General features: G+C 41.9%; 1 protein-coding gene across 2 annotated transcripts in view; it reads right to left on the minus strand.

The window, feature by feature from the left end:
* The window catches only part of LOC124156609, a 146,131-nt gene that overhangs the window by 106,343 nt on the left and 12,182 nt on the right, over nucleotides 1–27,606 (minus strand). For both annotated transcript variants that reach the window (XM_046531255.1, XM_046531254.1), the window contains exon 3: nucleotides 16,559–16,751. In XM_046531255.1, coding sequence (XP_046387211.1) covers nucleotides 16,559–16,751 — 193 coding nt within the window. The remainder of the gene's footprint in view (nucleotides 1–16,558; nucleotides 16,752–27,606) is intronic.

Below are 27,606 nucleotides of genomic sequence, written 5' to 3' on the forward strand. Positions count from 1 at the left end.
AAGTTGAAGCAAAAGAAAGTTATGCTGCACAAATCTCAACCAATGCGAACGGCACTGCGAAATTTCAAGAAAAAATTACTCGTTGAATTAATTGAATAAAATCCTAAATCTTTTCGGTCGTAAGCGATAGAGCTTCAGAGAAAATCTTCAAACGTAGATTTTTTATTTGTTAAATATGGTAAACATGTCATCGAAAATATTGACAAAGCTAACTCGTTATATTCTTACTTCGAAAGTGTGTACACTACTGACGACACTGAATTTAAGGTAGACATCCCATGTACTGAGGATTCGAGGAAATAAATCTCTACACAACGTGATAAGATAATTAAATCGAAACTTGAAGCATTTACGTGGTGGAAGGGCTCCATATTAATAATGAAAAACACTTTGTTACTTCCACAAAATTCACAATTTCTATTTTATTACCGGTTTCGGCTATTACACCATTTTCAGTATTTGAAAATAGTTTAATAGCCGAAACCGGTAATAAAATAGAAATTGAGAATTTTGTGGAAGTAACAAAGTGTTTTTCATTATTAATATGTGATAAGATAACTTAACAACTACAATCGATTAGGAATAGTAAATCTTTAGGTCCGTAGGGAATACCCTTGCGTGTGCTCACGGAGTTAGCTCCACAGATAGCACCTTACTTGGAGATAATACTCAAGAAGTCACTATCTGAAGGAAAGTTACCATTAGACTTAAATTTGCAGGCGATACACTGATTTTCAAAATGGTAAAGAGACATGAACCAGGCAACTATCGTCCTTTTTCATTAACATCGATTATAGGCAAGATACTTGAGCATAACATCGTTAGCAATTACATGACTTTCTTGGACAGACGCAACTTCCTCCATGACTGTTAGTATGGATTCTGAAAAGGTAGACCTTGCGAAACACAGCTCGCGCTCTTTCTTCACGATATGAATCGAATCTGGTGAATCGAAAAGACATGTTGACGCATCATTTCTAGATTTTAAGAAAGCATTGGACTCGGTGCCTCACAATAAACTTTTACATAAATTACAGTCATGAATTAGCAGTAATTCATAATTAGCAGTAAATTCGTCAAGCGTATTGTGGGATTTTCGGATGAGAAAGTAAAAGAAAGGTGCTATTTCGTAGTCGTCCGACCGCACCTTGAATATGCAGCGAGCGTATGGGATCCGGTGCAGAAGGACTTATTCCGCGAACTGAATAAAATACAAAGGAAGGCTACGCAAAAACCGCTACGGGCGTACAGACAGCGTTACTCAGATGTTAAGCGAATTAGGCTGGGAGCCGCTGGAGACTCGGAGACTGCGCGCTAGGCTTAAATTGCTTGAACAATTGAGAATGGATGTCTTTAAGAGCGACACGGAGAACATAATTTTAGAGCCCCACTATATTTCCAGGTCCGACAGGAGCGATAAATTAAGAGAGATGTTTTGCCACACGGATAGATATGGGAATTCGTTTTTCCCCCGTACCATAAAGGGCTTTAATAAACGCTTGTCCCAACTTCGTAAGTGCACTTCATTTTTTAAAGCTGTAAACGGCTGGTGTTCCAACACCCCCTCCACACGCCTTTTAGTCGTCTTGCGGGGTATTATATAGATGCAGATGCAGATGTCTATGATTGATAATAAAATGTAATCTTTGAAAACCATCCATATAAAAGACAAAAAGGGGTTCATTAATATGGTATAATAATTTTGCGAGTAAATCAATTCCTGAAACCACTGAAAGATGATAAAGTTGGCAATTTTCATAAAGAATCTAGGGTGGTATTTTTTCGTTGAATTTCTTCAACTCGTTAACGTGAGAACACAGGAAAAAATAAATTGGGCAAGTATTCCAAATTTATTTGAGAATATTTATTCGAAGTTTCAATTTCCTACCTAAAAAAAAATTGCTTTTGAGGTTTAGGCCATCATTTTTCGATAACAGCCTACCTCGCGTCGGAATGTTTTCTTTCGGGCTCCTTGCGAGTTTCCTTCCTATCTTTAGACATATTTGGAGTCGCCGCTTACTAAGAACTCATTCGCTCCCAGGACTTCACCGTGGTAGTCCGGTAAAGTTCTGTGTTGGCTCAAGCATTAGTTGTCTTACTGCGACGCATGTGGTTGAATTTCTGCGGTACAAGTGGCGTGTGGTTTGTAAATTCCCGGATGAATTCGAGAACATTAAGTGGACAAAACTTTGGAAGGCGGACGTCTTAAAGTAATTGATGTGCTGGCCGCATTCACATTTCCCGCCACTTCATATTGGGAGCAGCGATCATTAGGATTTTCCCATATACTGAGGAATCGATGGAAGAAATATCTATACAACGTGATGGGATAACTAAACAACTACAATCGAATAAGAATAGTAAATCTCCGGGTCCGGAGGGAATACCCGCGCGTGTCCTCAGGGAGTTAGCTCCACAGATCGCACCTTATTTAGAGATCATATTCAAGAAGTCACTCTCCGAAGGGAAGTTACCGCCAGACTGGAAAATTGCAAGCGTTACACCCATATTCAAAAAGGGAAACAGACATGACCCAGGCAACTACCGTCCGATTTCATTAACATCGATTATAGGCAAGATACTTGAGCATATCATCGTTAGCAATATCATGACTTTCTTGGACAGACGTAACTTTCTCCATGACTGTCAGCACGGATTCCGAAAAGGTAGATCATGCGAAACTCAGCTCGCGCTCTTTCTTCACGACGTTATAAAATCTGGTGAATCGAAAAGACAAGTTGACGCACTGTTTCTAGATTTTAAGAAAGCTTTCGACACTGTACCTTACAACAAACTTTTATACAAATTACAGTCATGCGGATTAAACGAAACAGTTTTAAACTGGATACGCGACTTTCTCAGAGATCGTAAACAAAAAGTTGTTCTTGACGGAATTAGCTCCGATGTTGTAAACGTTACATCAGGTGTTCCACAAGGAAGCGTAATCGGCCCCCTGTTGTTCATTATATACATTAATGATCTCTGCTGCCGCATTAGCAGTAAAATACGTTTATTTGCTGACGACGCTGTCATCTATCGCGAAATTAGTGATCACTCTGACTATGAAATTCTATCATCTGACTTAAACAACGTTCATTTGTGGAGCCAAGAGTGGGGACTCAAACTTAATCTGAGCAAATGCATGGCGGTACATTTCTTGCGGAATTCGTCCAACTCTAACCACGTTTATGCAGTGGATGGCATTATTGTAAAGGCAACAGACGAAGTGAAGTACCTGGGAGTTACGATAACCTCGAACCTCACGTGGGGAACACATATAAAGAATATTTGCGGCACAGCCCTGAAGAAATCAGGATTCGTCAAGCGTATTGTGGGAAGATTTTCGGATGAGAAAGTAAAGGAAAGGTGCTATTTCGCTCTCGTCCGACCGCACCTTGAATATGCAGCGGGAATATGGGATCCGGTGCAGAAAGACTTAATCTGCGAACTGAATAAAATTCAAAGGAAGGCTGCGCGTTTCGTCAAAAACTGCTACGGGCGTACAGACAGTGTTACCCAGATGTTAAGCGAGTTAGGCTGGGAGCCGTTGGAGACTCGGAGGCTGCGCGCTAGGCTTAGATTGCTTGAACAATTGAGAATGGATATCTTTAAGAGCGACACAGAGAACATAATATTAGAGCCACACTATATTTCCAGGTCCGATAGAAGTGATAAATTAAGAGAGATGTTTTGCCGAACAGATAGATATGCGAATTCATTTTCCCCCCGAACCATAAAGGACTTTAATAAACGCTAGTCCCAACTTCGTTTGAGCACTTAATTTTTTTTGCTGTAAACGGCTGGTGTCCTAACACCCCCTGCCACACGCCTTTTAGGCGGCTTGCGGGGTATTATGTAGATGTAGATGTAGGATCACTTCGGCAAGAGTCTCAATGTCATCAGAGTGATGGAGAGTGATGCCACCACTACCAAAAGTCCGAGCAACAATTCGAGGAATGGTCCATGACATTTTAAGTTGAAGTTTAATAAATTCTTCTTGATATTGAAGCTTGCATAAATTTTTACGTACTTGGGAAAAATACATTTTAAAGGTTAATTTTGATAATTTTTAGAGTACCTGAAAAATAAATTAAGATTCCTACTTTTTCACTTTAACTTTAATGTGTTATTTTTTCAGAAATATAGCTTTTACCTTTTACTGGTTACTTTTTACCAAAATAAAATTTAATCGTTTAAGTTTTCTTGGTGGCTTTCTCAACTTTGGTGGTTATAAAGATCCATTATCTTATTTCTTCACACTAGAGTATGTACTGGTACACTTGTGACATAACTATTACCTTTACTCGCAGTACAAAAAGTTCTAGGTATAAAGGAATACAACGCACATTCAAGAGCACATGAACACCCACCAACCTGAAAACCTTCTCAACGGCCAGAAGGGGAGGTACACTGTACACAGCAGGAGGAGCGACAACGTTTCTCGCCTCGCGACGCCTTGGCAATTGGTCAAATGCGTCCATTTGAATGGGCAATTGGACGAGCGAACACGTCGCCAAGTTCAAACCTGCGCTGCAGACGCGATCAGCCAAAAGAAAGGGCGTAAGAACAAGTGATGGAGTCACACGAAGTCTCTTCTCAATGTCCCTTGAATATGCACAGCGTCGCACCAGCTCACGCTCCCAGCCATCCCAGCATTCCCTGCCACCGTAAGATCTCCCCCTTCCACCCCCACGATAGCCATTCCAAATCAGAGCAGTGTAAGAACGCAGGGAAAACCATGGCCGCATTATAATTGATACAGAAATTTAAATCGGTATTATCCGCGATCGTAAAAATGGAAAATATAAATAAAAATTGTAGTGGTTAATTTCGACTTGACTCCATTAAATAGCGTTGTGCTAAGCCAACTGAATTTTAACCGTGCATTTGTTCAATTCCATACAATTCACTATGTCGGCAACTTGTTTTAAAGTCGTTAGTGATTCGTCCACGAGGATGTTATGTTGAATTTAGATTTTAGACTTCAACAGCATGATAATGTGAAGCATTCATTTCTCTAGACGCACAGAAGGTATGACTTTTGGCCACGGCGGCGTTGTTTCGACTTCCGCTCACTGCGTGTGCAGTGTCCTCCTCCTGCTCGTTCACTCCCTCTTCAGTAAGCACCACTTGGCTGCATGCTACTCACAGCAGACGGAAGCCGAGCACGCACTCCACTCAAACGGACTCTCAGATTATTTCGGGGATTCCAGAAATGCGACGTCACGCACCATTGAGTCAGGGGGCCTTCACAGTTCGACGTTGCGTTGACGCCGCGGCTAGCGAGCCAATCAGAGCCCGTCTTTGAGAATTGATGACGTCACGTCTCCAGCTCGCTGCGTCGTCGCAGAAAAACTGAACCTGTTCAATTTTCTCTGCGTCAAGGCGGCAGTACGCCGACGATTTCGAATTGGTGTTTATTTATGGGTATACAAATATGCAAGATTAGCTCTAATGGGAGTGGCAAATGCCATTTATTTCTTTATTTACTATTATTTTGAAGTTTTCAGCTTAGATATTTCGTATCTTTCCTAAACATAAGACAAATGTTAACCCTAAATTAGATTACAATCACTGAGGAGCATAGATTAGCGTAACACATACCCGTAAATGGAATCAAAAGCTAAATACAGCGTGAGAGGTGCTTGTTGGTGACTAAGGTCGTTTAAATTCCATTTTATATCCAATAATTGTGCCCTCATGATCTACTCAGTTAGAGCTATTTAGATAACATGACTAGGACACTCTGTTTGAACAACAGTTATCATTAATAAATATTCCTGATAATATTCCACGTTACTCATGTTCATTGAGTGTATGTAATTAGCTATTTTTCGAATATTCCGAGTTAGGAAATAAAATTTAAAGGTCATAATAATGCATAGGCAAGGGCCATCACTACATGCATTATTAACGACTTTATGGTCGCCATATTAACTTCAAATGCTATTGATAGTTAAGAAGAACATTTTAAGAAATGAAATTGGGTAAACATGCAGAAAACAGCATATGTATTGTGCGTTTGGTTCGAAATCCTAAGATCGTATGCTCACAGGCCGATTTTTAGGAGCCGACGCTTTTTGCCTTTCATTTGTTTTTGCAACGCAGAGCTGTGAAGGGCTCCAACTTGCTGCGATGAGTTAGCTCCGCCCCCAAGTACGCAACGCCGAGCTATGAAGGCACCCTAAGTCCCCTTTCTCCCCAGGCGCACACTCCAGGGAGGGATGACGGCATAGAGTGCTCTTCGTGGGCCGGTCATTTACTCCTTTACATTCATAATTTCCCCGATATTCACATTTTTACGTAACACGCACGATTATTCGTGTGGGGTGTCCATAGATGGCGGATTTAGGGGATGCTGGAAATCTTTTTTAAACGGGTAATATTATTTCATAAATGTGGTATGATGCGTACAGTTTTATAGATATTGTTAAAACGTGAGCTAAGGCATATTTCCCGCAAGACGTAGCGGCCGCATTTCAATAAGCTGCAGCGCAAATTCTTCCACAGTGATTCTAAACGGAGACAGCATGATATTTCTCTCGCAAGATCTGTTTTTATTTATTAATTATTACTCAAATTCAAATACATTTTTAATGGCAATGATCATCACCATTGAGTAACAAACTTAAGATTTGTTAGAGACAGCTCTCCATCCAGTCCTCCTATCAGGTAATCTTTTCACTACTACGTATTTCATCTCTGTCATATTCTTCTCTACCTAATCCACATGCTTCATTCGAAGCCATCCTTTCCCGTTCTACTTGTCCCTCGACGATTGTCTTCACCAAGCCATCAAATTCTGGCCAATGCTGTATCATCATCATTATTATTATTGCATATTGCTTCAATTAGGCTCTTGGCTGGTGGCACCATTAGATTTACCTACACACCTGAATAATAAATGTACCAATCTAATAACTAAGCAAGAAACAGAAAAGACACCCAAAGTTAACAAACAGTATATTAATTCTAATATCGTGCAACTAACAAATGAACATTGACCCCATTGCAAACACACCCTAAGAAACCAGTATGTAATTACCAAATAAATGATGAACACTTGTTCCTAAAAAATTTTGAATTTGCAGGGAAGATCATAAAAATAAGTTCAGGTAGGTCGTTCCACTCCTTTATTCTTCTCTGTCGGAAGGATTTTTTCAAAATGTCTGCTTTCTGTTCTTTTAACTTAATTTTGAATGTTTGATCTTTCTATCGTATGTAGCGGGGTGAGTCCAGCTTAAGACCGATTTCTTTACAGCCCCGTTCTTTAGTAAATGCTTTGTACACTCCGCATAACCTATTTATGGCATGTGACCTGCAAGGTTGTCCCGTCTTCTTGTTAAGGTTTACATGAGGCTTCTCCTCTCTTCTTTCTCATCACTTACTCGGTAGATCCATTATATCCTCATCATTGCACCACATTTCGGAGTCCTCTTTTATCCTTGACTTCTCCGCTTCTGTCATTGTCCATGCCTCACTTCCGTATAGGAGCATACCCCAAATTTAAGTTATGATAAACTCCTTCCTTACTTCTATGTTTAAATTTTTCGCAGCAAGTATATCTTTTTTTGCTGAAATGCTCTCTTCGCCCATTTTGACTATGCCGATTTTGCTTTTCAAGACATGACTCAGGTGCTGTCAACTAAACTTCAAAGCTCATTCAACGCCTGCATAAGTTACATATTTAATTTACATACTTCAGACCGTACTACCAATTATATTAACAATCTCAACTGGTCAATACCTAGTTCACAACAAATTCACTACTGCATATCCTTAGCCTTCTCTATCAAATTTACAAACAAATACTCGCGTACCTAAGAGACGAAATTTAAACACTTTAAAGAGTACACGACTCAAATACGAGGGGAAATGAAAAGCTCGTTATACCTCACCACCGGACAGTGGAAACGAAACCCTAGGGCGGGTTCGCGGGGATACACCCCTGGGGCAGGGACTGTAAGCGCTAGCTTTTCTCCTCTACACCCAGAAGGGGAAGGACGGAAAGGAACAAGGAAGGAGGCGCCGCGGCGATGAGAGCCCGACGACCTCCGGGGAGGGGCTAGGGAAGGAAGGGAAGGGACGAGGAATCCCGCACCGTCACAAAGGCGGGCGGGCCCTACTAACAGCGAAACCAAGTGAAACGCAATTAATATGCTACCAATCCTGGTGGATTTTCCTGTGAGGAGGAAAAATCCATCGATCGAATCGATAGATCTCACCAACGGACAGTCAAATTCAATGCATCATTCATTGTGACTGCATGCCGCGAGTGGAACAACACTGACTTACCGCTAAGTAAATCATCATCACTCGCCTCATTCAAAAGGGCACTACACGTAAAACTTACCCGAGAACAACAACGAGACATGTAACATCATGGGAACAGTAGGAAAGATTCAACTCTGAACTCCTCCTGCTTCAATTTCTCCATGTTTCCGGTGCAACCGCGTAGGATTGTTGGTGATGACATCAGTTTCGCTGGCACTGCTGCCAGCGTCTTCAGGTCGAAGATGATGCCGGTCCACGATTTTTGTCCTCCTTTTACAGGGGGTCAGTCCCGCCAGTTGTGGCTGCCGCTCTCTTATTGGTCCGCCTAATGAGCCTCCTCCAATGGGCATCCAGATGGTAGTCGTCGTCTCTGTTAAAATTGTCCGTCCGGGCTATCTCAATGGATTCGCGGATGAGACTGGGAAAATATCTGCCTTCTTTCACTATTATCTTGGCGTCGTCAAACTTAATGTCATGTCCCGGGGTCCAGGCGTGCTCCGATATGGCAGACAGCTGGAATTTCCTGTTTTTCGTTGCCCTTCGGTGCTCTTGCATCCGTATCTTGAGTGAACGGCAAGTCTCACCGATGTACGCCTTTCCACACGAGCAAGGGACCTTGTAAACACCTTCATGAAGGTCGTGCTGTAGTCTGTCTTTGGCTGTGGGCAGCAAGTCACCAATTTTTGTCGTACAGTTAAACCTGGTGGTGACGCCGTGCTTTTTCAGGGCCCTGGCAATCCTTTCGGTGGTCCCTGCGACGTAAGGAATGACGGCCCAAGCTCTTTCGTCTTCCGTTTTTTCACTTGAAAGTGGTTTTCTTTTAATGGTCCTTTTCAGGGCCGGATCCGGGTTGCCATTCTTTTTCAATGCTGCAATTAGATGTTTCTCTTCTTCTGCCAGCGACTCAGCATCCGAAACACGGTGGGCTCGGTGAAAAAGTGTATTTATCAAGGATGCCTTTTGCACAGGATGGTGGTGCGAGGCATAGTCCAGTCCTCCTGCTTCATCTAATTTTCTTTTTCTGGCCATGTACTGGGTGATATTTTCTTGTAATTTCTTGTATTTGTAGACACCCATGTTTGCATCCGCTCTTTCTCGGTAGGTTTTCGTAGGTATTTCACGCCCCCCTTCTTGCATGGGTGTTTCTGCGGTGGGTTCTTTTTCCAATGAGGACGAAAGTCAATATCCATAGGTTTTTTCCACGTTTTTTCGCATCTTTTTACACTAACAATTAATAAATGGTATAAGCTTATAATTTTATTTCGTGATTGAAAAGCGTATTTCTATGTCTCTTCTGCTATAATTGACTGCATGTAATATCAAGAGCAACTTGACACTGTATTTAACTGCAAAAGTTTCAGGTATGACGAGGGTTTAGATGGAAGATGGGAATTATTAGTGCTAATCTCGCCCAATTAATTCGATTTATTACTATTATTATTCGCCTGGGTTATTCTTCCGATATTTTATTTTTTGCTTCTCCCATCGCTTACTATCCTGCTTCCCAAATGACAGAATTTATCCATCTCTTCCAGTATTTTCCTTATTTACCCATTAACCTACCCATGTAATCCAGAATCATTTTCAAATCCTTCTCTGTCCCTGCTATGATGACCTTGTCGATGGCAAATCTTGGCATGTTAATTATTTTCCCATGGATATTCACCCCCGAGGCCTTTTCTTTGACTTCATTGATGGCCTTCTAGATGTAAACGTTGAAAATTACGGGTGACACAGAACGGAGAAGGAGAGATTTAAAACAGAGGAACATTAGTGCCCGAAGACATCCCGAGCTTTGCGTCGAAGATACTTTTTAAAACCAGTTTGTATATGTAGTGCCGCCATGTGAGAAGCAAAGTATCCTTTTTGAGAAGCTGCTCTAATAAGGCACATGCGCAGCTGGGTGTCCCATTTTTGGTCGCAGTTGTAGCACTTTCATGCAGGTCCCACTTCTTCAGCATCTGATACACGGCAACGGCTTCATATTTCCCAGTGTCTGATTGTGAAGTTGTAACCCCAGGTTAAATGGCAAATTACAGCCAACTATTTGATTCTCATAAAGTCCAACTTAGAATAGTTGTTCGGCGTTTCTGGTTTCCATTTCCAAATTCTAAATACCATTCTCTCATTATTCAAATTCTATTTCTATGTGCTCATTACAAACCACCTTTCCCTTGGACTACAACCTTGTCGCGGTGAAAAGGCTTGCGCGTTCCTATGACCCCTAGAGCTGCACTGGCGGGATTGATTCTAAATTATTCCCGGTAGGGCCACCCATGCCAGATAGGTCGAAGGGTAGGAGCCAGACGAAAGGTAGTCCACGTGATGGTGTCACGTGAAAAACACTGTTGGAATGGAAGTGGGAAACCCTACCAACTATGTCTTCCCTGAAAACATGGAGTACAACCAAATGTGCCTCGGAATCTCATCGCCCGGGACCTGTCCGCAAAGGGCGGGTGTCGGGCACGGCAGCGAGGTCGCCAAGGTCCTCAGGGTCGTCAACATGCGAAATCCTTGCAGAGACTTATCATCATCATCAGCAGCAGCAGCAATGAAGAAGGAAGAAAAGAAGAGCAAGAAGATGGAGAAGAATAAGTCGGCTATAAATGTAGGGACGTGGAATGTGAGGACAATGATGAGGGCGGGGAAGTTAGAAAATATCAAAAGGAAATGGATAAAGGAAGGATAGATATCTTAGGATAATGCGAAGTGAGGTGGAAGGATGGTGGGGACTATTGGAGTGACGGGTAAAGGGTTATATATTGTGGTGGGTAAGAAAGCCAGCGAGGGATAGCTTTTGTATCAAACGGGAATATGGCTAAACGAGCAGTAGGTATAGACCTTGTAGGCGATAGGATTTCGGTGGTAGAAATTAAGGCGAGGCCCACCAACCTTGTGGTGGTCCAAGTTTACATGCCCACTAGCAATCATAGAGAGGAAGAAGTAGATGAGGTGTATGAACAGCTCGAGGAAATAATTAGAGACACACCGGGTAAGAACAATCTGGTAGTGATGGGGGACTGGAACGCTTCAGTCGCGGAAGGGAGGGATGGAAACGAAATAGGAGAATTTGGATTAGGAATTCGGAACGACAGGGATGAGAAAGCAGCAGAATTTTGCAAGAGAAACAACCTATTCATCACAATCACGTAGTTCAATCATCATAAAGGGCGAAGGTACACATGGAAAAGTCCAGGGGATGCGGGGAGATATCAAATAGACTACATTATGGTAAGACAGAGGTTTAGGAATAGTGTGAAAAACTCGCGCAGCTTCCCAGCAGCAGATGCGGATTCAGACCATAACCTAGTACTTATGAAATGCAACGTGAGATTCAAAAGACTCATGAAAGGCAGGAGGGTGTGGAAATGGAATTTAGAAGCGCTGAAGGGGAGCATGAGGAGAGAATATCAGGAACTAGTGGGCATGAGTAAACGGGAGATTGAAGATACGAATACTGTTGAGGAAAGATGGGATAATATTAAAACGGGAATAGTCAAAGCGGCGGAGAAGTCAACTGGCTAAGTAGACAGCAGAAGGATAAAGAAACCTTGGGTTACGGAGGCAATGGTAAAATAAATGGAGGAGAGAAGGAAGTGGAAGAACATGGACACAGAGCAGGGCAAAAGAATGTTTCGGGAACTAAATAATCGATTACGACGTGAAACTAAGAGGGAAAGGGAGGGTTGGTGAAAAAAACAATGTGAGGAAATGGAAAAGTTCCAGAAGGATGGGACATTGTACGCTAAAGTTAACTCGCTATCGCGCGGCAAAAGAGGACAAGCCATGTCTAAAATTAAGGCTAAAGATGGGAGGATGATAAAGGAGCGAGAAGAGGTACAGAGTCGATGGAAGGAATACGTGGAGGATCTGTATGACGGAATGAACAGACCAGAGAGATTGAGTTTAGAGGAGGAAAGTGCAGTGGAGGAGGGTAATGTTGGGCCGGAGATATTAGATTCGGAAATGGAGAGAGCACTTCGTGATATGAAGGCTAGGAAAGCAGTGGGCGTGGACAATATCCCGTGTGAGCTTCTGAATAATCTAGGGAAGGATAGTATGAAAAGGTTTTTCGAGCTAGTGCGCAGGATCTATGATGAGGGATTTTGGCCGGAGGATTTCGTGAAGACGGTCTTAATTCCGCTTCCGAAAAAGAAGAAAGCTGTGGAATACGGAGATTATAGAACAATCAGCCAAATATCGCATGCGGCGAAAGTGGTACTGAGGATATTGAACAGACGAATGGAGGCGAGGGCAAACGAGTATTTGGGCGAAGATCAATTTGGCTTCAGAAAAGGGAAGTCAACTCGTGATGCAATAGCAATAATGAGGTCCCTCGTGGAGAGGAACCTAGAATATGACCAGGACGTATATGCCTGTTTCGTGGATTTTGAGAAAGCGTTTGATAGGGTGAACTGGGTTAAGTTAATGGATATTCTCAAGAGAATAGGTATAGGTAGAGAGGGATAGACGACTGATTCGTAATCTTTATATGGCCTAGACTGCTCAAGTGAGGGTAGCGGAAGGAGAATCTGGGTGGGCAATCATTGGCCGAGGTGTGAGGCAAGGCTGTCCTCTATCGCCGCTGCTTTTTAACGTATACGCTGAGGAGAAGCCTGGGACGAGTTGGAAGCTGGAGTGACAGTGGGAGGAATGATGTTGAAATCGGTAAGGTTGCCAATGATCAGGCGCTGTTTAGCCAGTCAGCGAGGGGACTACAGGCTCTAGTGGACGGGTTAGACGAGCGGTGTGAGGAGTAAGGGATGAGGATTAATCACAAGAAAGCTAAGGTAATGCGGTTTTGTAAAGTATCGCGAGCGAGGAATGTGAGACTCTAGGTAAAAGTAGGTGGGTAAAACTTGAACAGGTAGAGCAGTTTAACTATTTGGGTAGCACATTAGAGGAAAACGGACACAGTAGCAAGGACATAAGGAAGAGAATTGCACTAACAAAGGAGGCGTTCATGAACAGGAAGGAGCTTCTGGTAGGATCGCTATGTAAGAGTTTAAAGAAAAGGTTAGTGAAGAGTTTGATCTGGCGTGTAGCGCTCTACGGTGCGGAAACGTGGACACTGAGGAAAGAAGACGAGAGAAGATTGGAGGCATTCGAGATGTGGGTATGGAGAAGAATGGAGAGGGTGAAATGGACGGAGAGGAAAAGGAACGACGAAGTGCTGGATATGGTTGGCGAGGAGAGGCAGCTTTTAGATGAGATACGGAGGAGACAGAAGGTATGGATGGAGTTAGTGCTTAGCGGGGAGGGGATGTTGAAAAAGGTGTTAGAGGGTAGAATGTCAGGGAAGCGAGGGAGGGGAAGGAAAAGAATAGGATTTTTAGATAGAATGAAAGGGATTAGGCCTTACAATGAATGAAAGAAGGCAGTGCTGGAAAGAAAGGGAGGCTTCCAGATCACTTCTTGCACACTCCATGGAAACCTACCTTAATCGGTAGAATACTGTAATAATAATATTACTTACAAACAAACTCTCTGATCAAATTTTGTCGTTTGTGCTGCTGTAAGCAGTAACATCGAACTTTCTTTATGCTATTGAAATTAAGTTGTCTCACGTTTCTTGTTTTTCCTGATCATATTTTTTTATGTTACGATTATATTATAAAAATTTTTGTTATTGGCATTAATTTTTGACAATGATGTTAATTCACTATGTTTTGTGCATTTTTATGATACTATAACGGTGGATTCATCGAGAGCCTTGCGGAGTAATCATCGACAGCGTTGGCAACGGAGGTTATTGACGAGGAGAGGAGAATGAACAAGAAGGGATTGAGAAAAATTGTGTGTTTGGAGTGAATCTTATGTAACTGTGTGTTTATATGTTGGGAATAAATGTTCTTTCTAGGGTTCTACAAATAGGGATATTTATTTTTCCACCCACGCGCGTTACAATGTGATGAATTGTGTGATAATTGATATTATGACCACCAAAGAGCTAGGCTCTCTCATTTTTTTAGTTGCACTGTCCTAGTGGCCTATTTCAAAATGGGTTGAAAGAGAACAATATTAAGGTGTAGTGGGGCTGAAAAGGAGGGAAGAAGGGGTAGGGGCGCAATCCTTTGGGCAGGTGAGCTAAAGTTTTCATTTGGCATCCAAACGTTGTTCTGATGAGCCACCCAACGCTTTGGTTCTCACACCCAAAGTACTCGTCCATCTTCTTTGGATGTAGCAACCGAAGTAGTAATTGGAACATCCAACTCCTCATCACCCATTCCCTTGGGGTGACACATCCAAATGTATGGGCAAGTACTTTCCTTCACCTCAGGCTTGGGTGTGACATCCAAACCTACGATTCTCACATTCAAGGTGTTTCTTTAAGTGTAAGTTAAAAAAAACACCACCAACCTAGGATACCTTTTTAGGTACTGGTAGCAATTATAACAACCGAGAGTAAAAGAGCATTAAATTTAAAAAGTGGATTTACCGGCTGTGATTCAATGTGGACCAGAGAAGATCAGATGAATCAAAAGAATTGGCATGAAATGAGGGGGTGTCCCGAAATAAATTCGAAAAATAAGGACCACCCTAATGTAACATCTAGGGAAACAAAGAAAAAAACCTCTAAAATTAATTACGCCAACACTGTATTTCCATAGAACAATTTAAAACGTTTTATATCGTTTACGTTATCAATGGCCCGCGATCTGCTTCAGTGGGAAATCTGAACCGCGGCACTGAATTTTCGTCTCAATGAAGAAAATGGGAGAATTAAATTCATGATGACATAAGAGAATGATGACTTTCTCAATTGGTTTCTTTTAGTTTGATGAGTGTGCATTCCTCATATTACATTGTATAGAGCAGAGGTCTCCAAAATACGGCTCGCGGGCCGGGTTCGGCCCGCGCACTCGTTTCAAGTATTGAATATTGTATACTTCAGTAATCGGCAAATTTACTATCCGGCCCGCGGGGCGATTCGGAACTTGGTATGTGGCCCTCGTGGCCTAGTAAATTGGAGACCCCTGGTATAGAGTATTCAAGAGAGGAATGATATGACGAAAAATCTTGGACAAAATTTCTCACACACAATCTTTATCATTGAATTTTGTTGGTGTTAAATAATTTTTTCTCTTTGCCTTATAGTTTTACGAAGATATACGTAAACAATATTGAATAACTGCGTTTCCTCACCAAGGCAACGTCAAATTATTGTTGAGCCGGAAGTCTGTCAGATGAATGTTTGAACCGCCAAAATTGACAGATAAATCTCAGGAAGCAGTTAATGTATTCTTTTCCATCCAATTTTAAACCTCTCTCTGATAAGTCACCGACGAGCATGGAGTCTTAAAAATCGTCCTAGCACACAACTCTTCCAACGCTGTGAGATACGGCTCATGGTTTCATCTCCGGATCGTCGCATTCAAAAGGAAAGCTTAGCAGCAGAGGTTGATTTTTTTTAATAGATCCTATAGAGGCAGGAAGGTTCACGGATAGCGTGCTCGCCTCTGCACTGAATGAGGCAAATTGGAAGGTTCAGCGATGCAATCTTCTGGAACTGCTCCATTCTGAAGTGAAATAACGGGATACCTCTCGATGTGTCGCCGTCGTCAGTGACCTGTGACACAGAGGAGAGCCGTCGTGCGGAGACGAGCAATGCGTGAAGAGAGGCAATCTGGGGTTTGGGGGGGGGCATCCTAAGGGGGGTCACCACCTCGGGGACAGAAGCGCGGCGACGCCACGAGAAGAGCAGAGTTGAAAAATCAAGAGACGCAGTTAATGCAGGCGAATGGATTCCTGGCGCCTACTATTAATTGTAAGTGACTAAATTTCCAATTTAGAATAATTCATGCCACCACATCAAGAGTATTTAGTAAAAAAAAGTGTAACCATGGCCACCATATTATTTTTGTCTCCAAAAAAAACCTGCCAGTCCTTTAACACTCATAAAAAATAAGATTTCAAAATTTGTTTGCGACAAAGATCTGCGCAACCTTGATATTAAGACCGGTATCGGTCTCAAGGCACTTGGGCACACACGAAACGCGAAAATGCTTGGGACGAAGAAAATCTGTTGAAATGAATATTCAAGAGTGAAATTAGCAAGTGCATATCTCTCAACACATTTGCGACTAAATTCTATATTTCGGACAACTAATGCAACAACATTAGAAATGAGATGGCACCAAGTGAATAGTAAATTATTGAATTTAAATCCAGAGTGATAATTGTGACAATTAGTTAGACACTGCATTCTAATTTCCATACATTACCTGACATGGAATAATTCCATTTCAATGCCGGTTGCGCATATCGTAAGATCGTCCCTTACCTTCTATCCGGAGGAATACAGTAATCCCAGTCCCCAAGGTCAAAGGTGAGACCGTCCCGGAAGGTCACTTCCAGCGATTCCTCCAGCAGGTGACCTTTACTCCAGTTCCCCTCGACCGTGGTGCCATCTGGATATCGCAGCACGCCGTGTCCGTCGAACCGTCCGTCGTGCAACTCTCCAGCATACGTCACGCCTGCGGCAAAGACGAAGAGAACGTTTCGCTGATTAACGGTGGCGCATGAATCAGACGACGAGCGAGGACAAACTCTCAATAGTTATCGTATCATTCGGCAATTCTGTGGATAGAGACAAAACATATGTTGATATATTTTGAATGGTGGAGTAGTAATGACTCCAAGGAATAATATTGTGGTGGTTACTCCTTGCCATACACATTGCAGTACTACAGCCGTTTGAGTAAATTTTACCACGCCTGCAATACAAAGCGTGTCTCTTTTTCGTTTCCACCTTCATTCACAAGAGGAAGAGCTACTCTGCTCTATGGGAAGCATAATTACGTATTTCGGCCCATCGTCCCATAGTCAGGACATCTCCACAACCTTTGCCTGTTTTTACCTAGTCTAGGGATAAACGCCTCGCAACGCCATCGCTTATCGTTCAAGACTGCTTATTCGAGAAGGAATTTGGCTTCAATAGATGCTAACACGTATGTATATCCAGTGGTTGAGCCACTATCCGCAACTCAGTGGTCGCACTCGGTGGCTTCGAGATTAGTGGCAAGGCAAGTTAGCACCTGAAATTATTTAGGTATAAAACGTTATGAACAATAAAAAGTTATGGTACCTTTTCACACGATTTATTCAATACGACCGGTTTCGTCGCAGAGGCGACATCATCAGGTACGGAAATCGTTATATTGATTATAACGATTAACATTATTTGTTGTATAATCGTTAATCGTTACTATTCAGAATGGATTTTCACAAGGTAAAGCCAGAAACAATCGAGTTTATTAAACGTTATGTACAAAGGTAGGTTTTTTTGCTAAATGTAGAAATAGAGTCATGGCATAATTGGACAAAAGAAATCCTTCTAGTCCATATTGAAGTTTAGATTGTTGTTAGTTATTCGTATGAGAGGCAGCGCTCATTATATAGCGAATCGAAAATGAGTTGCCTCTACATGTCTTGCAACTTTCATTATAAATTTATAACCTTTCACTTCCAATTCACTTGTTCTATTATTTCATTCTTATTATATTTAATACCCATATTTATATTTTTATGCAACAGTGGTGTTCTACAGTACTTGGGATGTATGACAAGTACCTGGCTATGAATTGCAGCAAAAATTATGCTAGGCTGCATACGTAGATTTATTAGTCGACTCTGACGGAAGTACTTTTCCGCATATAAAACCATATCATGGAACCAATTGATACAATTTGAGAGTAGATTGAGAAGATGCCTGGAGAATGGAGTGATTAAAATTCAAGCCTCTTTTTCAAGAATGTAAGCCTTTGATGGGTTATTTAGAAGCAATCCGTGAATAGGGAATTAAAAACATTTCCTCGACCTTAAGAAGGCACGTGAAGAAAGAATGCAAAGCTCTTTTTGAAAATGTCTGAGGGAAACAAATTTCACGAAATGCCAAAAATATCAGATTGTAGGCAAACGATTTTAAGAATTAACCGCAGCACTCGCGAAAGCGTTTTAGGCCGCACAAAATTGATAAAAGTGTCAATTGCAATGGCGATGCACTCTTTCCTATTCCCATCTGCACTTCTTTTTCCTGTTTTCATTTGAACGACATTCCTTCTTTTTCTTCCTTGTCATTTTTGAGGACTCATTGGCCTTCATACCTTCGCCTTCAGTTGTTAATATTCTTGCTTGCATTCACTCCTTTTAATTACTGACCGTCAATTAACTTTAGAGCAACGCTTTCTTTTAGGCAGCTCGCACCACCACCATCTCAGGGATCCCATTTTTCATTAATGCGAGGGATATTTAAATTTTTTGAAGGTCCAATCAGGCGCTAAATTAAAAGCACAGCGATACTCCAATTAAGTTCAGCGCAAATTGAGCAGAACCTATAGTATATCCGTCGACCGCCTCAAGTCGCAGTAATTACTTAGGTGATCACTTTTATGAAATGCCTAAAATAACAGTGTCTCCCGCTAGGCGTGAAGTGCGCGCCGCAGTCTCATTTCCGAGTATATTATGTGTACGGTGACACTATCATAAGTGAAAGCAACGTAAGGTAATCGTTTAGAGTTTTGAAAGCTGAAATGTTTGAAGAAACTTTTGTCGTCCGTTGTGCAGGCCAGAGGAGGAGGAGGCAAAGTGTGCCAAGCGAAGGTCTTCTTCAGCGAGTGGATCGGTTCACCAGTTCTGTTCTGAGGTCTTCATTTCCCTCATTTTCCCTCGTCTCTTTGCTCATTTGAAACGCTGCCCAAGGGGACGACGGCACAGACCACGTAGAGCTGCACACCAGCAGTGGCTGCGAGCGATGACGGCCACCTCCTGTAACGGGGGTATTGGAAAATAGTTGGTCGGCAAATGCTTACGTCCGAACGGCGATTATGTCGATGAGTGTAAGTGGCTGGATTGTGTAGCAAGGTATAGTTTTCATTATTATTTTATGACCCATCGGACTTTGGAAATAGAATAATCCTCGCATTGTGCATAAATCCTATTTAGTGTATAGTATATGAGGCGTATTGTATATTATACACTGGTGCTCACACTTTGGTCTCTCGAATGGTTAAACGCTTTTTTAAAATTGTCGATACGAATTCAATACATTTCTTTAGTACGAGTACGTACTGACTTGTTCTGGCAATTTCAAAGTTTCCAGAAAACCTTTTTCCCAAAATCACTAATTTTGGCGTGCTCGCTGATGATCACGCTTCACGACTGCTCAGCGGTTCGGGTGATATTATTGCTCACGCGTAAACTGCTCGTAATTGTTATGGATCAGGCGACCTGATGCGCGATTAGCTCTTGGAGCGCGTCGTTCGTCATTGATGACGGCACTGAACCTGAAAAAGATTCGCCACCCGCGGAGGGGAATGAATGCGGCGGAGGGGGATTCGGCTGAGATGGCGTTCAGCAAGCGGAACGACGCTCACTGTGGGAAGACGTCGCGGTCGGCGGACTCTCCGCAGCATTCTCAAGTGTGCAATTGGTTTCGTTGAGATGAGAAAATAGATTCAGCTCCTCCTCCTCGTCGTTAAATGGCCTTCACCCCAGCCGAAAGTTTAGCTCTGACGATGAACGACGCCACGAGGGAAGTCGAGCAGGGGAAAACTCAGGAGCAACCCGGCGAAAATAGAAACATCTGTGGACAGGAGATAACCACCATGCGGGCAGAGCTATTCAATCATTTTTTAATTCAAAATCAGTGAATCCTGTAGTAAAAAAATGCCTTCGACAGTGAGTATTCCACCACAATTTCATTTTTCGTTCCTTACCAGTCGCGGCGAAGACTTTAAACTTAAGCGCAGGCAACCTCCATTCGGATTCATAAATAGATAAGTATCCCATTTCTTTCCTGTTTCCCTTCCATTGCGATATTGTGCTCAGAACACGTCACAGGACACGATTGAAAGTAAACGGACACGCGTGAATAGTAGCTCAGTGAGAATCACTACAAAGGCAAACATTAAAAATTTCAATGATTATAACTTCACCAAATCTGTCCAAAAATAAAAACATGTAGAAGATGTTTTACAAACTTTTAACCTAAATGTAAGTAAAATTTAATGTTGGCGAGTTTTAACCATACCCCAGTAGCAAAAAAATTAGAAAATTTTCATTTCATTTATGTCCTTTATTCCTTCTTTGCACAGTAAAAGAAGAAATTAAAATACGTGATATCTAAAAACATTCGTGAGGGAGCTTCCTTCATTGGAAACTTTCGAGAGGAGGTAGTTTAAAAATTTCTGCTAGAGAAGCTTATCGAGACAGACACACAGATGGATATGAGTGAGATAGAGTTAGAAACTGAACTATAAAACTGATCCACGTTGTCACTCACTCGGAGAGGAAGGGAGTGAGCGAAGAGATGAATTGAATGTACCTACTAACACTGCCCTTCCGCAGAGAGTGATTCTGTCTTTTCGAAATTCCGTTGAACGGAAAGGCTTCGATTGAGCCACGAGCGACGACTACAACGCAGGGCAGTCTCCACTCAGCCATTGCACGCACCGCGAATTTTAATGCGTTTTCTTAATTGGCCACACGCGGCGCTGACGATCCACGAGTGATACGCGAAGGAATCATCCATTATTTATTATTAATGCTGTTAAACCTAAATTTATTTTTAGACGATATAATTGATCGAATTCAAAGACCTTCCGATGCTATTCCTTCCGAGTTTGAATGCTCCAATGCGAACTTGGGGAATGAATGAGTCACTCTGCGCTGAGGATAAAAAAAAAACAATCAAAAAGCGAGAGAAGTGACAACATGGATTACGGAGGGACGGATAAGGGCCGGCCGCCCCTATGTGTAGTCCCACAAAATAGCACTTCGGATGAAGGCCATTCACTGCTCCACAGTCACAGAACGAAGCAATTGCAAGCAGTCTTTTCAAAGTTGAATTGAATTCTTGATATGTAAACGTTAGATTAGCCATGCCATTCTCTATCATTTAACTTCAGCCACAAATATTTCCATCTATTTTTTAAATAATTTTACTTCTCTTGTGGAATTATTCAAGGCTTAGTAGATAGCGTTGTTTTTTTATTTAACATAATATTTTATACTAATAATAATCGTGCGTAGGTAGAATCTTTGCACTGAATTGAAATAATAATTTACCAAAAAGTACAAGAAAGTTCAGCGGTATTTTTCCTCTGCATAATGGTATTCTTCCATGAAGACAGAAGAGCTACCAGGAAGGTAGAGCATACTCTGCAATACTCGCTTGGCGCGGAAGGAAATGCCGAGGAATTCTGTGGAAGGTCATCGGAATTCTTCTTAAGCCGCTATCGGTCACACTAGGACGCCTTTGATGGTGGCAACGATCCCAAAAGATACGCCGATAAACAGCTTTTATCTCTCGTCGGCATTTTTATTCACATATATAATAAATGGCGGAAATTATTAACGACCGTTGCTTTTTAGTTACAAAAACCTTCGAAACACTTATCGTACGTGGAGAAGGATTCTTCGAGGAGAAGGCGAGAAAGTTAATGAAACCTACGGCAGTGCGCTGGCCATGGTAGAGGGAAACTAATGAGATTTCTCGTTTTAAGGACAAAGCCGGACTCAAACGTCAACAAACATCAACTGCTTCAAGGTAGCTTCGGATTATTTTTGGACACGAAAACATCGAGGGTGGAGGCGTCCTGAAACATTATTTTCGGGTAGCGGCAACCAGGTCTATGGTCTCAATGGCCAGAATTCGTCATTTATGATTAAAATTTGAGTTCCAAGGATTAAAAAAGGTTGAGGTGCAATATCTGGGGCCATATATCAGGTATGAGATTACGGACTCTTCCATAGATACTCGTAGGGAATCTTCTGGTCGACTACTACACACTGTTATCGATGATGCCAGGTTAGGGATGGGACGGAGGAAAGAAAACGTATGAAAGATTGTTGAATAATGGAAAAAATGGAAGAATTAATTGTGATGCAAGACTCCGCTGTACACATTTCTCTTCGCCTTCGCATCAACTATATCAGAATGGAAAATAAGGGAAAACAGGAGGGCAATGTCAATTCATAAAATCACATTCACAAGAAATGAGCATCTATGAATTGATCCAGCATCTGACGCAATGACTATCCAGCAAAAGAGACGGAAAGTTAATAATTGAAAACGTTCATTTTCTAACGAGCAATGATTCAGCAATCCTAAAGTGAAGCCTAAGTCTATGTGAGTTCTCTCATTTTATGCATAGGTTAAATCTTTAATAGCTGCGTTACGACGAATCCGCAATAATTCCGATCATGCTTTCATTTCCTATTACAAGCAAGCCAATTACGCTAAATCTGAAACTTTGAGATAATCACTTTGCCTACGATTCAATCTTAATATTTCACACATTAGTTAGCCCCGAGTAAGGCACGCCCACCCCCGGTTCTCTTCCTCGATTCCCTCGCCATTGCCATTCATCTCCCTCCATAGATGGATCCTCCTCATAGGCCTCCATAGATAGATCCTCCCTCCCCAAAACTGACCGCTCTGACTGCATCTTTTGCATCGACGAAACGCAACAAAAAATGATCTTTTTCATTGTATCACAGCCAATCGTTCGTGTTCAAGTACGTCTTTGAGCCTTCTTTCTGCGAGGCCCTCCTTGAAGTGAGATATATGCTAGACTTCACCAATTTCTGGCCTCTGGCCATGGCTGAGAATGCACCCCTAACCCCGATGATCCTCTCCACGCGTCATCTGTCATAATTGTCCGTATCACTCATCAATGTCATTATTATTTCGTTCAGGTTAGCTGCACCTAGTTGCACATTGTCTTTGTGATTGCTCGCGGTGGCTACATTAGTTTCTAGTAATGGCGAAGGATAGATCATGCTTCATTCCATCAAAACTGCAAAGAACGGCCGTTGGTTGCGGCGAAAGAGCTGCTCGTGCTCGGGTGTTTACTTGTTTAGAGTGTACTTGTGTACTTGTTTAGAGGCGCGAGAACAAGAGAGAGGAGTGGATGCGATGGATTCATTTGCAAGGAAAGGAGAGAAAGATGGCGGGAATGTCATCATCGCCAAGATGAACATCAGCCACTTTTTGGTGATTGCATTGCGAAACATGCCATAGGATTTCGTGGGTGGGAATTCTAGACTGTCTTACGAATGAAAAGGGAAAAGAGGTTTAGTCAAATTGCAAAGTGGAATCAACCAGATGAGGTAATCCATTTGGAAAATATTGATGGCCAATCACTCTCACCTCCGTAAACGTCTCCCAAGACCCAAAAGATGATAAGTTAGGTTTTTATTCTACCATTTATCAATCAAGTCGTTCAAATTCATCCCAGCGAATGTCTACAAAAAGAACATCAGATCTATGTTTCACCTGTTATGTGACAGTTTATATCTTCATCACGAGAGAGCATATTTGCGGTCGCTGGAGTGCACGCCCACTTTCACCTAACCAGCTGGAGCAGAGATTTTTTTACAGGGTCAGGGTCGACGTCAATCGTGTTACGCAACTAAGGGAAAAAAAGGAGTGACGGCTGCAAAGAATTCCGCGCTCACCGTCGCTAATGTTTTGGTGATATTTTCCAGAAAAACGACTTTTGAAACTTGCTCAATTTGAGCTTTTCATTTACGCCGCACTTGCAAAACACATCTGCGCAAATCAAGAGATGGTGATGCTGAAATTCAAACCGTAGATGTAATTGGGAAACCTGAGGGGTTCTATCTGAGTCATATGATCAAGAAGACAATTTCAAATCCCGTAGTGTAAGACAAATTCACATAATGCTTGTCTTATATTTGCATATATCTTATCTTACATTGATTGGGATTTGAAATTGTCTTCTTGATCACATGACTCAGATAGAATCACTCAGATTTCCCAATTTAAGCGCAAATATACAAATAAATTCACTGGCAAGGAAAGAAAGGAGGAACATATGATAGAAAAAGGACGAGGACAAAGGTACTGTGGTAGATGGAAAAAGCCAGAAATCAGAGGGTAAAAATGCGACCAGCCTGGGACGCGAACCAAGAACCTCGCAGTTACCGACCGAGTGCTCTAACTGGTTGCACTACCAGGACTCTTAGATTTCAAATGATTTCGGCGGGGGTTTATCCACAGAAAACTCCCTTTGCTTTGGCCCACGATAGTAACCAATAGACGGAACAGGGGCAGCTCACTACTCACCAACAAGAGAAATGGATGAGGACACAAGGATGGAAGGAAAGGTACACACTCACACGATAACAGGAAAGAGACAGGAACATGCGTTTCGGGGCACGCTGAGCCCAAGTGAAATAGGCCAATACGGCCGATACACTACTTCATTCATTCACGCGACGCCTTAAGCGTAAACATACAAAGAAATTCATAGGTAAGGAAAGAAAGGGATAGGTAGATATATAGAGGGCATTCCTAAAAAATGTGAATCCCCTTATACCTGAAATTATATATTTAAGCTAAGTCCGGGTGAGATGCCCCACCGGTAGAGATCGTGTTAGTTTCAATGAAAACCATCAGATTGCTCTGCTGATAGTGTCCCTCAATTAGTTGGACAACTACATTCAAGCTACATGAGTTTCGCGGTGATTCGTTTTTTTCGCAGCATAAAATAATCACTTCAAGTGAGTATCATCAGTTTGAATACTTTGAATTTACGGGTGAAAACATGTAGCAGCATGTTCTTCAAATGCCCACGTGCAGTGACAAGCCATCTTAAACAATGTGTTGGCCTGCTGGCTGTAAGGGCAACTCTCCCGTACTGAAAGGAGAGACGCCCCACCTCTCCTCGGGATATATGCCCCAGTGCATAAGGTACAGATGCAGATAGAGGTACAGGCATTAAGGTACAGATGCCCTACTTGTATTGTTTTCAGTTAATTATAACCAATACGATAGAAGTAATATTAGTAAGTACGTCAATAGAAGAGTGCTAAAGTGAAAGATCCTCCTAATTTTTAAATTGCTTTGATACAGCTTGATTTTGATACGAAAACGAGAGGGAAGTGGATACCGATGACATGGGAGCCCCAATTTTAAGATCGGAATTTGATGCGGCTGTAAGAGACTCAGGATAAATAAAGCGTCTGGCATTGATGACATTCCTGCAGAGCTAATTAAAAATTCAGGAGAGAAGACGTTGAACCAGCTATACAAAATCATTAGTGAAATGTATACGACAGGTGAGATACCAAAGGATTTCGAGAGGAACATTATAATCCCTATTCCTAAGAAGAAAAGAGCGGAGAAGTGCGAAGATTTTAGGACCATAAGCCTTACTACACATGCGTCAAAGATACTGACAAGGATCATCTATAGAAGAATAGAACGAAAAGAAGAAGAGTACTTGGATGAGGGCCAATTTGGATTCAGAAAAAACAAAGGCACAAGGGAAGCAATATTGGCCCTAAGACTGCTCATAGAGAAGAGAATGGAAAAGAACAAGCCAACGTTCATTGCGTTTGTGGACTTAGAGAAAGCATTTGACAACGTGGATTGGAGCACAATGCTTGGAATCCTAAAGGAAATTGGGGTTCTTTATAATGATAGAAGAATCATCCACAGTTTATACAAAAACCAAGTAGCCGTGATGAAATCAGGGCCCAGCTGTGAAGAAGCAAGAATTAAGAAAGGAGTGCGACAAGGCTGTATATTGTCACCCGTAATTTTCAACGTTTACATTGAGAAAGCCATTAATTAAATCAAAGAAAAGGAATTGGGAGTGAATATCCATGGAGAAAAAATTAGCATGCTAAGATTTGCCGATGACATAGCCGTTACAGCAGAAACAGAGAGGGATTTGAAAAATATTCTGATTAATATGGGTAGGGTAATGAGTAGATATCAACTGAAAATAAGCACGAGGAAAACCAAGATCTTAGTATGCAGCAGAAGAGAAGAAGTCAAGACCAACATTAAAATATGGAGGCAAAAACTGAAAGAGGTGGATGAATTCTGTTATTTGGGAAGCAAGATAACTAGTGACGGGAGAAGCAAGAAAGAAATTATCAGCAGAATAGCCCAGGCGAGGAGAGCATTCCACCAAAAGAGAGACCTGCTTACAGCGGGAAACTTAAATATGGAAGTAAAGAAACAATTCATAAGAACCTACATCTGGAGTATGCTCCTATACGGAAGTGAGGCATGGACAATGACCGCAGCAGAGAAAGCAAGGATAGAGGCCTTTGAAATGTGGTGCTACAGAAGAATGATGAAAATCAAATGGATTGACCGAGTTAGTAACGAGGAAGTCCTAAGAAGGGTAGGAGAGAAGAGAAGCCTCATGAAAACCTTAATAAGAAGACGGAATAACCTTATAGGCCACATCTTGAGACATGATGGCCTGATGAAGACAATCGTCGAAGGGCAAGTGGAAGGCAATAATGGAAAAGGAAGACCTCGAACAAAATATATGGAACAAGTAAAGAAGGATGTGAAAGAGAAGAAATACGTAGGTGTGAAGAGAGTAGCTGATAGGAGAAATGAGTGGAGAGCTGCGTCAAACCAATCCTAGGATTGTTGACCAGTGATGATGATGATGACAGCTTGATTTTTGGAGATGGGTATTCAGACGATCTCCACATTTATCGAATCAATTTATTAGAACTTTTTACGCCATGCTCATTATAATATAAAGACTTATTTACTTGAGCATAAACAAATCAGCAAGGCCTCCTTGGCAGCAAAATAAATTATGATAGAACCATTCGCAGCATATTCATCATCATGTTCTAAAGGTAATCCCATGTTGCAATAGGCATGACCCTCTTTTCAGCGCTGCCTCCTTATGACCGGCCAAAGATTTAAATCCCATCCCAAGAAAAAAACCACGAAGAGTCCCCTCTCGGACTCTTCGCCGTTGCAGACAGAGGGGTAATGCAAAAAAATTTATTTAGGTCCTCAAGGTCTATTTTCCAAGGAGCAGGAAAAGCGACTTCTCCTTCATAATCAACGCCGGCGGGTTGTGACTGGCTTAATTCATTTTTAAGAAAAAATCCACAAGTCATTGTTGGGCAGTCTCAAGGGTTGTCAGTTGCTAGAGGTGAAGGAATTAATAGAAAGAGCGTTAGTCACTTTTCTAAAATACTCTCAAAATTGCTTCAGGAGAATGACTTCTTCACCAGGCTGGCCAACGTCTACAATATGGACAAGTGTGGTTGTCGGTTAAATAACGTCCTTAGGAATTTTTTAGCCACAAAAGGTGCTAAAAACGTTCAGATTCTGACATCTACGGAGAGAGAAAATAACAACACCGTGATTGCGTGCTGCAATGCTGAAGAGCAATTCCTTCCTCCGGCATTGATTTTCAAACCTTACACATATTATTTCAAACAAAAAAGTATGGTCAAAGGCATCTGCTGTTTATACGGCTGTTAATGCTTTCAGGGAGATGGACATATTTCCTATGGATCCACCATCAATACGCG

This window comes from Ischnura elegans, chromosome 3, assembly GCF_921293095.1.
Source record: "Ischnura elegans chromosome 3, ioIscEleg1.1, whole genome shotgun sequence".
Lineage (NCBI taxonomy): Eukaryota > Metazoa > Arthropoda > Insecta > Odonata > Coenagrionidae > Ischnura > Ischnura elegans.